General features: G+C 40.1%; 1 protein-coding gene across 2 annotated transcripts in view; it reads left to right on the forward strand.

Moving 5' to 3' along the window:
- The first annotated feature begins 3,524 nt into the window (after positions 1 to 3,524).
- Positions 3,525 to 13,814, forward strand: part of bcas3 (BCAS3 microtubule associated cell migration factor) — a 247,424-nt gene continuing 237,134 nt past the window's right edge. For both annotated transcript variants that reach the window (XM_080844199.1, XM_080844198.1), the window contains exons 1-5: positions 3,525 to 3,597; positions 4,379 to 4,469; positions 5,557 to 5,611; positions 7,639 to 7,714; positions 10,732 to 10,838. In XM_080844199.1, coding sequence (XP_080700325.1) covers positions 4,399 to 4,469; positions 5,557 to 5,611; positions 7,639 to 7,714; positions 10,732 to 10,838 — 309 coding nt within the window. In that variant the 5' untranslated portion in view covers positions 3,525 to 3,597; positions 4,379 to 4,398. The remainder of the gene's footprint in view (positions 3,598 to 4,378; positions 4,470 to 5,556; positions 5,612 to 7,638; positions 7,715 to 10,731; positions 10,839 to 13,814) is intronic.

Below are 13,814 nucleotides of genomic sequence, written 5' to 3' on the forward strand. Positions count from 1 at the left end.
TGCTCTCCACCACACTGATTAGCCTCTTCATTGTCTCACGGTTTTTAGTTACCTGGCCCTTGTGCCTTTGGACGCTTACAACTGTTTTACCATGCATGACAACTGCTTGACCGATCATCCTTACTTTGCCGAGTAGTTTCAATTTAAGACTTGATGTCAAGTCAAGTCATATTTATTTATATAGCACATTTAAAAACAACTCACGCTGACCAAAGTGCTTTACAATTAAATCACAATAAAACATCAAAACAAATAAAAAACAGAAACAAAGCAATAAGATCACAAAAAATAAATACAAATTATTAAGTAAAAAATCTAATAGAAAAACAGAAGCAACACACTCAACAAAGAACCCAGGGGATGCACCTGGTGGGCACTGGATCCTCCTCCCCATTCAATAATATATTATAGTAAGGGCATTTAAAAAAAAATCTGTAATTATAGGTAAACATTTACCTAAAAAAACTTTGTAAGCTTTACGTAATATATTATAGTAAAGGACATTTGGAAAATCTGTGTAATTGAAGGTCAAAATGTACCTAAAAAAATCTTTGTAAGCTTAACGTGATATATTGTAGTAAAGGATATTTGGGGAATCGGTGTAAAAATGACATGAAAAAGGTAGGTGGAAATTGTTACCACAATTTTTTTGAGTAAATAGGGTCAGTTATTTTTTACAGTGTACACATACACATCAAAAGAACAGAAACACCTCTAACAGAAAGTAAATATTCAAATGATCAACTAAAATCAGGATAATCCAAATGCTTAGGAATAAAAGTAGGTTTTGAGCCTGGACTTGAAGGAGTCAAGAGGGGGCTGATCTTAAAGACGGGGGGGATGCTGTTCCACAGTCTAGGGGATGCATCAGCAAAAGTTGTCAACCCTGGATTTAAGTTTACATTGGGGGAATGCCAAGAGCCCTAAATTGGACTACCTGAGGGGCCTGGTGGAAGAATAGGAGGTTAAGAAGTCTATGATATAAAATGGAGCCTGCCCACTAAGGGCTTTAAAAATGAACAGGAGCACCTTAAAATCAATCCTGAACCACACTGGAAGCCAGTGGAGAGAGGCCAGGATAGGGGTAATATGGTCTCTTTTCCGGGTACCAGTCAGGAGCCTTGCAGCAGCGTTTTGGACTAGTTGTAGTCGGGACAGGGACGAATGGCTAATTCCTGTATAAAAGGAATTGCAGTAGTCTAGCTGGGAGGATATGATGGCGTGAATGACCTTCTCAAGATCTTTGAATATTAAACCAAGGTTTTTGACTTGGGACTTCACCAGAGTAGACAGATTGTCTAGGCTATTGGTGGTCAGTTTGATGGAGTCAGGGGGGCCGAATAATATAACTTCACACTTATTGTCTTTTAATTGTAGGACATTTTGTGCCATCCAACACTTGACCATGATAGGATAGTGGCACAGTGATTCAGGTTCTTGACTTTTCTCAAAGGTTTTTGGCTAATTTGACCATGAGGAACCAAACTAGGGTGGTGTAATTTACTGTAACCCGAGCAAACATCAAGATTTTGCCACGGCCTTTTAGCGCGCGTCCATTTACTGTAACCGCGCTTAAAGGGCGTGGCAAAATCTTGATGTTCGCTCGGGTAACAGTAAACGACAGTTTTGTTCCTCATGGTCAAATTAGCCAGAAACCGTTGAGAAAAGTCATGGCTCTCATACTTCATACTAAACTTGAGCCTGCTAGTGGAGTACTTTTTGCACCCCACGCAAATAAAAAAAAATAGTTTTTTCTTGAATATCTCGAAAAGTAAAAGTTTTAGAGCATCGAAACCTTTTAGGCTGAATCCCATTTCACCCCCTACCCCTTCGTCTTTCCCCTTCCCCTCCGTTTTGCGCGTTCACGTGGAGGGGTAGTGCTATCCCAATTCACGTTAGGACAGAGGGGTAGGGGCGAGGGGAAGGGCTTTCCACCCCTCCAAACGGAGATTTTCCGAGGGCACACTTCAAACGAAGGGGTGAGACCGATTTCCCCCAATGCATTGCGAACCCGTGATCATTAAAGAAGAAACATCGCGCGAGTCCCTTTAAAAATGTCGGAAACAGCAGGAAAAGCATCACACAAATGAAAGTATTTTCTTTGTAATTCATGGTTTTAAAACTTGTTTGATGAAATGTTGCATTGTGTTAATAACAGCTGCAGGCGCCATGTTTGTTTATGTCTGGTGAGTGACAGCTGTCGCTCTCCGGTAACGTAACAGCTGACGCAGCGCACTGATGACGTACGTAAGTGTTGAAGGGCTATCCCAATTCGTAGGGCTAGAGTTTAAACCCCTTCGACTACCCCTACGTTATGGCTCCGTTTGAAAAAGCGAGGGCAAAGGGGTAGGGGTAAGGGTAGGGGTGGAGATTAGAAATGGGATTGGGCCTTAGTGTATATATAAGCATGCATACACCAGTCATTTTGAGATCAAGTGTCTACGACCTTCAAAAGCTGAAATAGATGCGCTGGACGCACTCTAAAAGGGCGTGGCAAAATCTTGATGTTCGCTCAGGTTACAGTAAACGACAGAACCCTAGTTGTGTTCCCCCAAATTAGCCAGAAACATGCCTGCCTATGGCCTGCTACTGGAGTAATTATCTATCCCCTCTTTTTCGATCTTATACGTTTTATGCAAATTTCAAGCCTGTCCACGTGATTGTGTAGTGAAAAGTCGCAATGAAAAGTTGGATGAAATCCCAGTTAATTTTAGAAGTGTGTTCTACAGAACAGGAACAGAGCAGAGACGGGGAACAATTCCTTCTTTCGGGTACAATGAACTCTACAAGGCCTACCACTCCTACCACAAGTAGGCTACTTCATGATGATGATGATGATGGTGATTGTGGTGTTGGCATGGTGGTAGTAATATTATACCATACCTATTGTCGTATAGATTTGGGGGCCAAAACAACAGTTCAATTTATATTAAATATAATGACAAAACTGAGACAAGAGTAGCCTAAGATGTAAGAGTAGCCTAAAGTAAACCACTGTTCTGGTCATCATTTCAGACATTCGATATACAGTGGTTATCTCTGTACATTTTTCTTAAGAAACATAGGATACATATCATCAAAACAACCTGTTTTGACTTTTGTGCGTGGACCACCAGTCTTATCAGCCTTTCTTCCTTTTATTGCAGTGTTGCGAAATGACTGAATGCTGCAACATGCTTGCTGACGTCATCCAAGATGTCGATGTAAACAAACACAAAAAAAGTGTGATGGCTGTGATTCAGGTCGTGAAGAAAGACAGCTATTGCTTTCGAAACTAATGATATTCTTTTGTTGGCTTTAATATGGCTTAATCGTGTTTTTATCAAACAAAAAGGTTAATATTCTTGGGTTGACACCATGGGTGTTCATCAAAGCATTCAGTATGAACGAATTGAAGTTTAATTTGATTGGGTTAAAAACAGGCACGTTCCCGCCCACTTCTTGACCTGATTTGTCACATGAGGCTCTTCTGGTTCTCTGATTGGTAGCTACCCTAGTTAGTTCCGCTGTTTTTCTGCTGTACTGTTTTGAGGCGTTCGATAAAGACCTCTGGGTTGAACACACAAGACTGAAAACACATATTTGCTTCATATTAAGGTTTGTTTTTGGAACGTTCTTTTGGTTAGCTTGCTGCATAGTAAGACATGTTCACAGACATTGCCATAGCTTAAATATTGATACGAGTGTACAATGTCATGCCTTACAAAGGAGAACTGTTGCTAGCGGTAGCTAGCTAGCTAGTTTGCTTGCAAAGTATTCTGAGTTATTTGTAATAGCTTGATAGCTCATTAGCCAGCCTGCTGGCTTGCTTTCTTAAGTGTTATGTTGTGGTACAACTTGTAATTTGCTGGTTGTGTCCTCTTTAATGCCACGTCAGATGTTACAGCAATAACCTTACCTTGCTGTCAGTTTAAAAACCCTGCTAATGTAACATACAGTTAGCTTCCCAGCTAGTAAGTCAGCCAGTAAGCTAGCTAGCTTAATAACGTTATCCCAGGAAGTGTTTAACGTCACTGTCTTGCAGTGATAGTAAGCTGTAAGACTACTCACTTCCCACAAACATATCAAACCTAAACATATCTTTTTTGGCTCATTGCATGACACACAGGCTTTTGGTGTAAACTACCTATCATACATAATATTCAACCTTACACGAAGGAGACCTCATCAAACTCGTTTAAGGTCTTAAATAAGTTAACTTATAGTCAGCCTTCGAGATTATATGATGGGCAAACAACAACACTATAATGTAATTTCCCAAATATTGTAGGTATAGTCTTGAGACATTGATTTAGAAAGGGAGCTATATGAATTCTGACATTGTGAGATGCTACTCAGTATAGTTCAGAATCATCATGTCAATTTCCTCCTGGTACAGGTCAAAAACTTGTCAACAGGATGGCAAGTGACTCCCCTCGCAGACCAAGCCGCTGTGCTGGAGGGGTTGTGGTTCGTGCCCAGGCTGCTACGTAAGTCATTTCTGAAGAACATGATCAGAGAATATATACATATAACCAGATATAACTGTGTTTTCATGTAATAACATGCATGATATTTTATAAATTGTTATAACAGCAGGCTCACTGAGAAGAAGAAAACATTCCATGTAGAATTTGTAGGTTCACATTGGTCAGTAGTCATTAGTTAACTGGCCAGCTCCCTAATATTTTTCAGTTCGCTGGTATCAGAAGGATAGACAGAAAACCAATAAAAAACCACAATTACAATTACTGACAGAAATATGCTGGTAATTACATGTCATCCACCTCATACTAAGGTAGTCTTATTATTCTTTAAATACCATGGTTTTCAATTGACACACTGGATCATTTTCCTGGCTGAGCTGATAAAGAGCTTTTACATTGATCTAAACGATGTACAAGGGAGAGAATAATCAAGCTACGAGCAAAAGAGACCTAGTGTAATAAAGCTTTTGTTCACAAGTCGTGCTTCAGTCAGTAAGCAGTACCTACTGCTTGTTGAACAGCACTGTATGGAGAGTGCTCCTAAGGCTGTTTGATGTAACCAAAGAACATACATGAATCTACATGTATATATTCATAATATAGTTATCTGTTAGGATGTGGTTTGAAGGTGAAAAACGGCCAGAGCTTTTTGCTCAGACTCACTTATTCACAGCTTATAAATTAAAAAAAGCAATCCAAATCTAACCTACTCACTATATCTATGTGGAACAGTGTCCATTTCATTTATGCGTTTATTTGCAAACTAAGGGACAGTGTACATTGATAAACATTTCCCAGAAAATGTAAATGCACCGGAATTAGCTTGGTGAGCTAGTTTTCATCCGTTGTCCCTTGGCATGACATGACAGAGGGATATGGAAATCAAAGAAAGAAATAATAATACAAAATGATATAATTAAAATAAATAATAAACTCCCATCAGCTGAAGCACTGGAGTTTGATCAAGTTTTAGTCTTCATTTTGTTTGCTTGTACAGCACTAGTGTTACCTCAAACCTTGTGTCTGAGTAAAAGATGCATTCATGTCGCATGAGAGTGGTAAGTTACTGAGTGTCAATGTGCAATTTCAGTGAGCAGTCATACATGGAGAGTGTGGTCACATTCCTCCAGGATGTCGTCCCTCAGGTGAGTGTCATGTCGATCATGGGGAGTTTAACAGTGAAAGTGGCAGGCTGAGGCTTGAAATGGAATATTAACCGCTGTACTAAATATATGTACAGTATATTGTGCACCCCGAAATTATAGATAAGTAGATATATTTTTGCGTGTGCCTGTGCGTGTGCGTGTGCGTGTGTGTGTGTGGTATAGCCATATGTTTCTTGTGAGGACTAGTCAGTTGTTCCATGAGGTGGAAAGTTGAAGATGGAAAGCTCTATCCATTCTCTTAATCTGCAGCATACACAACCGCCATGGATTATATATATATATATATATACAGCGGGTGAAATAAGTATTGAACACGTCGCCATTTTTCTCAGTTAATATATTTCCAAAGGTGCTATTGTCATGAAATTGTCACCACATGTTGGTAACAACCCAAGTAATTCATACATACAAAGAAAAAAAACAAATACATTCAGAAATTAAGTAATGTGTATTAATGTGAAATAACACAGGAAAAAAGTATTGAACACATGAAGAAAGGGAGGTGCAAAAAGGCATGGAAAGCCAAAAAAACTGCTGGAATCTTTCAGTAATTAGAAGGCAATCTGGCCCCTAGTCAGTGCAAATTAATATCCCAACTGATGGCCTATAAAAAGGTGTCTCATTACCAAGGTGTCACACAAGAAGCAACTCATGATTGGTAAAAGCAAAGAGCTCTCTCAAGACCTTTGCAACCTTATTGTTGCAAGACATACTCATGGCATTGGTTACAGATGCATTTCTAAACTTCTGAATATTCCAGTGAGCACTGTTTCGGGCCATAATCTGGAAGTGGAAAGATCATCATTTCACCATAAACTGGCCACGACCAGGTGCTCCTCGCAAGATTTCTGACAGAGGAGTGAAAAGAATTATCAGAAGACTTGTCAAAGAGCCAAGGACCACTCGTGGAGAGCTTCAGTAAGACCTGGAATTTGCAGGTACAGTTGTTTAAAAGAAAACAATAAGTAATGCACTCAACCCCCATGGCCTGTATGCACGCTCTCCACATAAGACTCCATTGCTAAAGAAAAAGCATGTTGAAGCTCGTTTAAAGTTCGCAGCACGAAATTTGGACAAGCCTGTGAAATACTGGGAGAATATGGTCTGGTCAGATGAGAGCAAAATGGAACTCTTTGGATGACATAATGCACACCATGTTTGTAGGAGACATGGCACTGCACATCATCCCAACAGTGAAGTTTGAAGGTGGGAACATCATAGTGTGGGACTGCTTTTCAGCATATGGTACTGGCAAATGTCACACAATTGAAGCAAGGATGAATGGAAAAAATGTATCAAGACATTCTTAATTAAAATCTGCTGCCATCTACCAGGATGATGAAGAGGTAACGAGGGTGGACATTTCAGCAAGACAATGAACAGCCAAGGAAACTCTCAATTGGTTTCAGAGAAAGAAAATAAAGCTGCTAGAATGGCCAAACCAATCACCTGACTTGAATCCAATCGAAAATCTATGGAAAGAACTGAAGATCAGAGTTCATAGAAGAGGCCCAGGGAACTTTCAAGAATTGAAGCCTTTTTGTGTTGAAGAATGGGTCAAACTCACATCTGAGCAATGCATACAAGTAGTTTCTCCATACAGGAAGCGTCTTGAAGCTGTCAAAGGCTTTTGTACAAAGTATTCAATAAATATCAGTAAGCGTGTTCAATACTTTTTTCCTGTGTCATTTCATATTATTAGACATAACTTAATTTCTGAACTAATTTGTTTTGGTTTCTTTGTATGTTTGGATTACCTGGGTTGTTACAAACATCTGGTGAAAATTTCATGTCAATACCACCTTTGGAAATATATTTACTGAGAAAAATGGTGACGTGTTCAATACTTATTTCACCCGCTGTATATATATATATATATATATATATAATTAATTTGGTCATTTTTTTCTTTGCAACATGTGATTGTACTTGGCCCCAATGTCAGAAATAAAACTTGCTTGCTTTTCAGAGTTTTTCTCATCTTTGTCCTTTTTTATTTCTTGAAGGCATATACAGGTTCCCCAACAACTGATGAAAAAGAGAAGATTGTTTGGGTGCGGTTTGAAAAAGCAGATATCAATGGTAAGTCTACATTCACTGTATTCCTGTCATGTCGAAATCGATGCAGATAACCACGTGGCATAGTATATTACAGAAGAGTTAAAGAAAACTAGAAAATGCATTTCCTGAAGGAAATACCAGTGCATGAAATGCAAAAGTTAAGAAAGGAAGAAGAAAAGAAAGAAGAGTGAAAGAAGGAAATAAGAAAGGAAAGAAGAGTGAAGAAAGGAGAGAAGAGTGGAAGAAGGAAAGATGAAAGGAAAGAAGAGTGAAAGAAGGAAAGAAGAAAAGAAAGAAGAGTGAAGAAAGGAAAGAAGAGTGGAAGAAGGAAAGAAGAAAAGAAAGAAGAGTGAAATAATGAAAGAAGAAAGGAAAGAAGAGTGAAAGAAGGAAAGAAGAAAAGAGAAGAGTGAAAGAAGGAAAGAAGAAAGGAAAGAAGAGTGGAAGAAGGAAAGAAGAAAGGAAAGAAGAGTGAAGAAAGGAAAGAAAAGTGGAAGAAGGAAAGAAGAGTGGAAGAAGGAAAGAAAAATGGAAGAAGGAAAGAATAAAGGAAAGAAGAGTGGAAGAAGGAAAGGAGAGTGAACAAGAGTGGCTCTGGATAAAGAGATAAAGAAATACAAATATTGAAAAAGGAGATCAAAATGGAGTGAAGAAGAGAGATTGAGTGTGAGAGAAAGTAGACTGAGAGAGATAGAGAGAAAGATGGAGAGATGGAGAGAAAAAAAGGAGAGAATGGAAGGTGTCTTAATGTTCCTAGTTACAGTTAAATTGAGAGGGACAGAAAGAAGAGGTTCCTTGGATTTGGCGCAGGTGTCAGTGAAGCACAGGTGCGAAGCCAGTTTAATGACCCTATTATGATGCCATAATGGCCGGATGTAAGTCAGTCTTTAATATCTTTAAAAGTATAAAGTATAAAGTATAACTGTAATTAAATGTTTTTAAAAATCAAATCTAGTCATACTAAAACTGTATGGAATGTTAGTATTGGTGCATCAGAAATTAAGTAGAACACGTAAAGGCCAAGAATCATCATTGTACGCTAGCACGGTCTGTTTAGTCAAAAGCTGATAGTGCTACCATCATTGTTAAATCATATTCACATACTATGTGTCTTTTTTGATGGGAAACTGCTACATTGGACTTGATGATGATAACATATGTTGGGAAACAAAACAGCTGGCAGAAACACAAAAGAATCTGCATTGGAGGGGTATACGAGAGTGAATTGACCAGAGCAACATTAACTTTGTTCTAGTGCATTTCTTGTTCAAAAGGACAATTCTGTATGTTTTCTAAAAAGCCTCAGGTTCAAATACCATGACCTCTTCAATGTCCGTGTAGATGCTGATTGCTGTTTCTGGAACAGGGAGGCTGATGTATAGTAATGTAAAAGCTGCTCTACAGCCACATATGATTAGGATAGATCCTATTCTCCATGAGCCAATAGCAGTGATTAGGATGAATAGGGTAAATGCATTTATTCAATAAGGCATTGAACAGTAGCTCTGGTTGTAGCTGTAGCCGCATTATTATTTAGGTTACAGGTCAGAGTGTACACCACCTCTTTAAAGCAGCAGTTAGGAGTTTTGGTCAAAAACAAGCAATCAAAAGGCAATGCAAAAACCTTACAAACACTAAAAACACCACATCGTGCGATATAGTTGGTGAGGTCTTGCTGTGAAACCTTTTTAATTTTTTTTTTTTTTTCTTTTTAGATTTTCGCAGGGAGGTCTGATCCAAAGTGTATAGCCTATGCAAATGGTTGTGCAAACAGTGCAAACTGTGTATTTTTATATCAGCATCTTGGCTGTATCATTAAGCCTTCTGTGGTAGATTACAAGGCACTTTTGAAGTACTTTGGAGCTTTGATCACAGACAAGAGCACTTTCCAATTATTTAGCAGTCATTAAAGCCTTTACCTCGAGTTTTGAAAAAGCAGTTTAACCCCTCCCCCCCCCCACTCCTCCAACTCTACATGCTGTATCCAGATCATACTTAACAACAGTAAGAGTGTGAACCAGGACTCTGTTTCACCAAGGTATTCAAGTCTTGAGCAAAGATACTTGGGCAGAGGCAACCTGTGATCTATTTGATGGTTTGTTTTTCATTAAAGACATAAGTGATGGTAAGAGCATTCCACAGTGACATGAGTGTGCCTGTGCCAGATTGGGACTGTGATCTCACAACAGCTGGGCTGTTTAGGGATGCAATGTTCTGCCTGTTTTAATGTCGTTTACTCCTCAAGTGGTCAAGATCAACTTCTGTTTGGATTATGGTGCTTATCTGAGCCCCACCTTCGTATACGTGTTTGGGAATATTGCATTGACACTGATCTAAGACCTGCTGTGGTACACTTAAGGCCAGTGCCCACTAGCAGCGATGTTAACTGGGGCGTCATGGAATGCACCTAACGTTCTGAAACACCCATTAACAGTGACCCGGTCATAACGGTGAAAGCAAGACTTTATAAATGGGTTAAAGCATAATAATGACCGAAACAGCGTTTCAGTGCAGTTTAAATTTACAGTGGCTTCATAGATAGATCACTATGCCATTGCCATCATTTTTATAAGCTTGCTGTTATTTGCTTTAACTGGGTAACATTATTTAGTTTTGTTACAATTGGCAACCATTGCTAACAGAGGAAGTCATGCTTTTACCCCACAGTGCCATAAAAGTTGGCTCAAAATGTTGAAACAGTAAAACATTTGTGGATTGCAGTGAAAACCAAGTAATTTCTATGGACCTGACACTCGAGAAACACAAATAAAATGCAAATACAGCATTAGGGGATATGGATATTCTCTGCATGAAGAAGGTGGTGATTAAGGTACCTACAGAGACTTATCATAGACTTGTCATATGCTTTTGTCATATCTGTTAGTCATTCCAAGAAATTCCTCGAGCATTTCTTTATACTAGTGATGACTATTTTAGAAGTATATGCTACATGGTTGTATTGTGACGATCCAGTTTATGGTAATGTTTGAATGAAAGTGGACTGAAGTCCTGGTCTGATGTTTGTGGTCTCTGTGCAGACGTGGCCCGCTCCCCAGAGTTTCTGGAAATGCAGGGCAGTGGCAACGACCCTCCACTGTGTCTGATGATTGGCTACTCCGATGGCATGCAGATCTGGAGCATATCTGTGAGTATACAATCTTTCTTTATCAAATATTCACTTGATTAGATTTCCCTCAAAGAATAAAAAGTCTGTTTTGTAAGTCTGAATGTTTTTAACACTACAAACAAACAAAACAAGGATCCTCTAGAGCCTTACCTCACTCGAAAAGGGAGAAATCAACTGATCCCTGTCTCGCTAAGTGTGAAGAAATGTCGAAATGTTTGCACTTTAGAATGAACAAATGTATGTCATGGGAAGTCTGACATAATTTGGTTAACAGTCCATAACAGTAACTGCTTTGTTTATATGACAAATAAGATTGCAAGCAGGGGTGATTTAACTGCTATGAGCTAATTGGTCAAATACTCTGAGACAGCCACATTTCTGTTTAATATGTGTCTGTAATTTGTGTCGACACCCATTTTGTTCTCTTACAGTCATGTGATAGGAATGGATTGGAATATCTGAGAGAGATCTGTGTGCATGAAGACTTGTTTTGTTTTCATGTGTCACGTACCCTGTTATCACAGTCCTTTTCCCCATGCATGACTGACGTATGGGTCATCAGAATGGCATCATGATAAGTGATTGTGCAGAAGTAACCAGGACAATCAACAAATGATACATTTGGTTTAGAACAGGAGCTTTGATACTGAAATGGGTGTAGTTCTAGCCAATGTCCACTTGGTGTCACTCTAGACAAAGGTTTGTCTTTGTTCATGGTTGGGCAATGCGGCCCAAGCCTGGTTGTGAAGTAATATCAGGGAACTCTCTGTCCCATGTCCTGTGCTTATGGTAGTGCAATTAGCCAGTTCATTTGAAAGAGGAAAATATTACCCACACGGTAATGAAATTAAAGAAGCAGTAGCTTTGTCTTAATATATGTTTTCAAACTGCATGGAAAATATGGAGACCACACATGTGGAATTATTTATTATTGGTGATGAACATGAGAGGAAAAGTAAAAGTCAGTGTTTAATTGGTCAGTGGTTGCCTTGACATCAGTCTGACATATTCTTGTCTGTGTAAGCCTATAAAGGGAGTCTGTTTTGAACAGGGCAGGGAAAGTGTTGAAAGCTCCTCAGTATCAGGCCATGAGTGACTGTGAAGTGTGTGTGACAGTTGCTAAGCCGACACCCTCCATAATGGCGTTGAGTAGAGGAAGGAAGGAATGGGGGTGTGTGTGTGTGTGTGTGTGCATGCATGTTAGATCTCACTTAGTAACGTGCTCCGAATGTGTGCATTAACTCACACTTACAGGAATGTGAGTGTGTGTGTGTGTGTGTGTGTGTGTGTGTTAGTTCTTTAAGCTAGTTTGTGGTATCTCCTCACTGACGGGGTCAGGACTTAAGAGGTGCCTTAGACTGGCTGCAAATAACAGTCTGATTAGACAGGGCTAATTGGTTCTGCATTGTCAAGAAGATGTGTCTTGTGTGCGCGTGCGTGTGTGTTTGTGTAGTTGGTTTGACATTTTATTGGAAATTGTCAGTAGTTTTTGTCATTGAGACAGAACATGGCCATGCAAATCGAAAATGGCATTCGGACAATATCCATGTGAACAAGATGGAGAAAAAGAAATCCTAAATGACTTTTGAAACTCTCTTTGCCTCTGGAAAAGCTTTGGCGTCCTCAGAGAAAGGCTGAAAATTTCTGGGACGAGTTATGCTCGTTTTTATCATCACAGCAGTTTTTCACATTTCAGATTGTCTCCCAATCCGGAACCTGTATTATTCAAACTATATTGAATTTATAATTATCCAGCCAAAAGAACAATTATTTCTCCCCTGTGTCGTGTGTGTCTGTGTGCATCTGTGCGAATGTCTGTTTGTGTGCTTAAATTAAGTCTACTACTTGGACAGCCCTTGCTATCCAAGAATTCAAACAATGACCGTTTGTTTCCCTTTGGCCTCCTGCTTTTGTGTTCTTTTTTTTTCATGTGTGTTGTGCATTTGTTGTGCAGTCTGAACAGGGAGATTAGAGCTAGACTGTTAGAGCTGAGTATTTGACACTGGATTGACATGAATTGAATGAAATGTAAAAATAAAACACACACACACACACACACACACAAAAATGCACGTGGGCGCTCTCTCTAATTCTCTCACTCACACACTCACACACACATCCACCCAAACACAACCACAGACAAACAAGAGGAAGAAGCAATTTTGCATATTGCAGCGATAAACAATACTGTGGCTGGCAGAGCAAGCCGCTGCCTGATGGATGGATGGGCGGATGGATGGTGCACCGAGGCCGCGGACAGGGCAAGATGAGGGCTGGACGAGCGTCAGGGCTAATGCAGAATGACAGTAGCATTAATGTAAACCTCACAATCCAGCCAAATTCCATTATTCCCAGCGTGCCATTTGTCAGCAGCCGCAGGGATTTAGCCACCCTGGACCCTGAGAGCGAGTGAGAAAGAGAGGGGGAGAGAGAGAGAGCGGTGGAGAGACAGATAGACAGAGAAGGAGAGAGGCGCGTGTGAGTGGAGAGGATGCTCCTCTAAACCTGCTGTGTTCCACATCTCACCGTTAATCTCCCCTGCTGCTCGACCCCCTCCTCCCCTATCCCCCGTCCCCGTCCCAGTCCTCTGCTGAAGTCTGTTGCGGGCGCTGTTAATAATAACATTCGCTCTGATCTGCCGGGGCCACGCTCTGAAAAGGCTACTAATTGAGCAAAAGAGCGATCATCCTCAGGATGTGCTTATCTGCTTTGGACACGTGGATTATGGCCAGTAATGTGATAATGCATGTTCTCTGTAATTTAACACACAGGATGACAAAGCCTCCAACTCTTAAAACAATAGCTGTGGGGGAGCAGGCGAAGGGGGGTTGGGGGGTGTTGAACCTGAAGAGACAGTTGCCGCATCAGGCTGGCTGAGCGATTGAAAGCTCTGTTGCCGTGCGTGAGACCTGCCCCGCACACACACACACACACAAACACACACACCATGTCTACATCCATGCAAACAGTCATCAGTGAAATGAAAATATTGTA

Source organism: Sprattus sprattus, assembly GCF_963457725.1.
Source record: "Sprattus sprattus genome assembly, chromosome: 9".
NCBI lineage: Eukaryota > Metazoa > Chordata > Actinopteri > Clupeiformes > Clupeidae > Sprattus > Sprattus sprattus.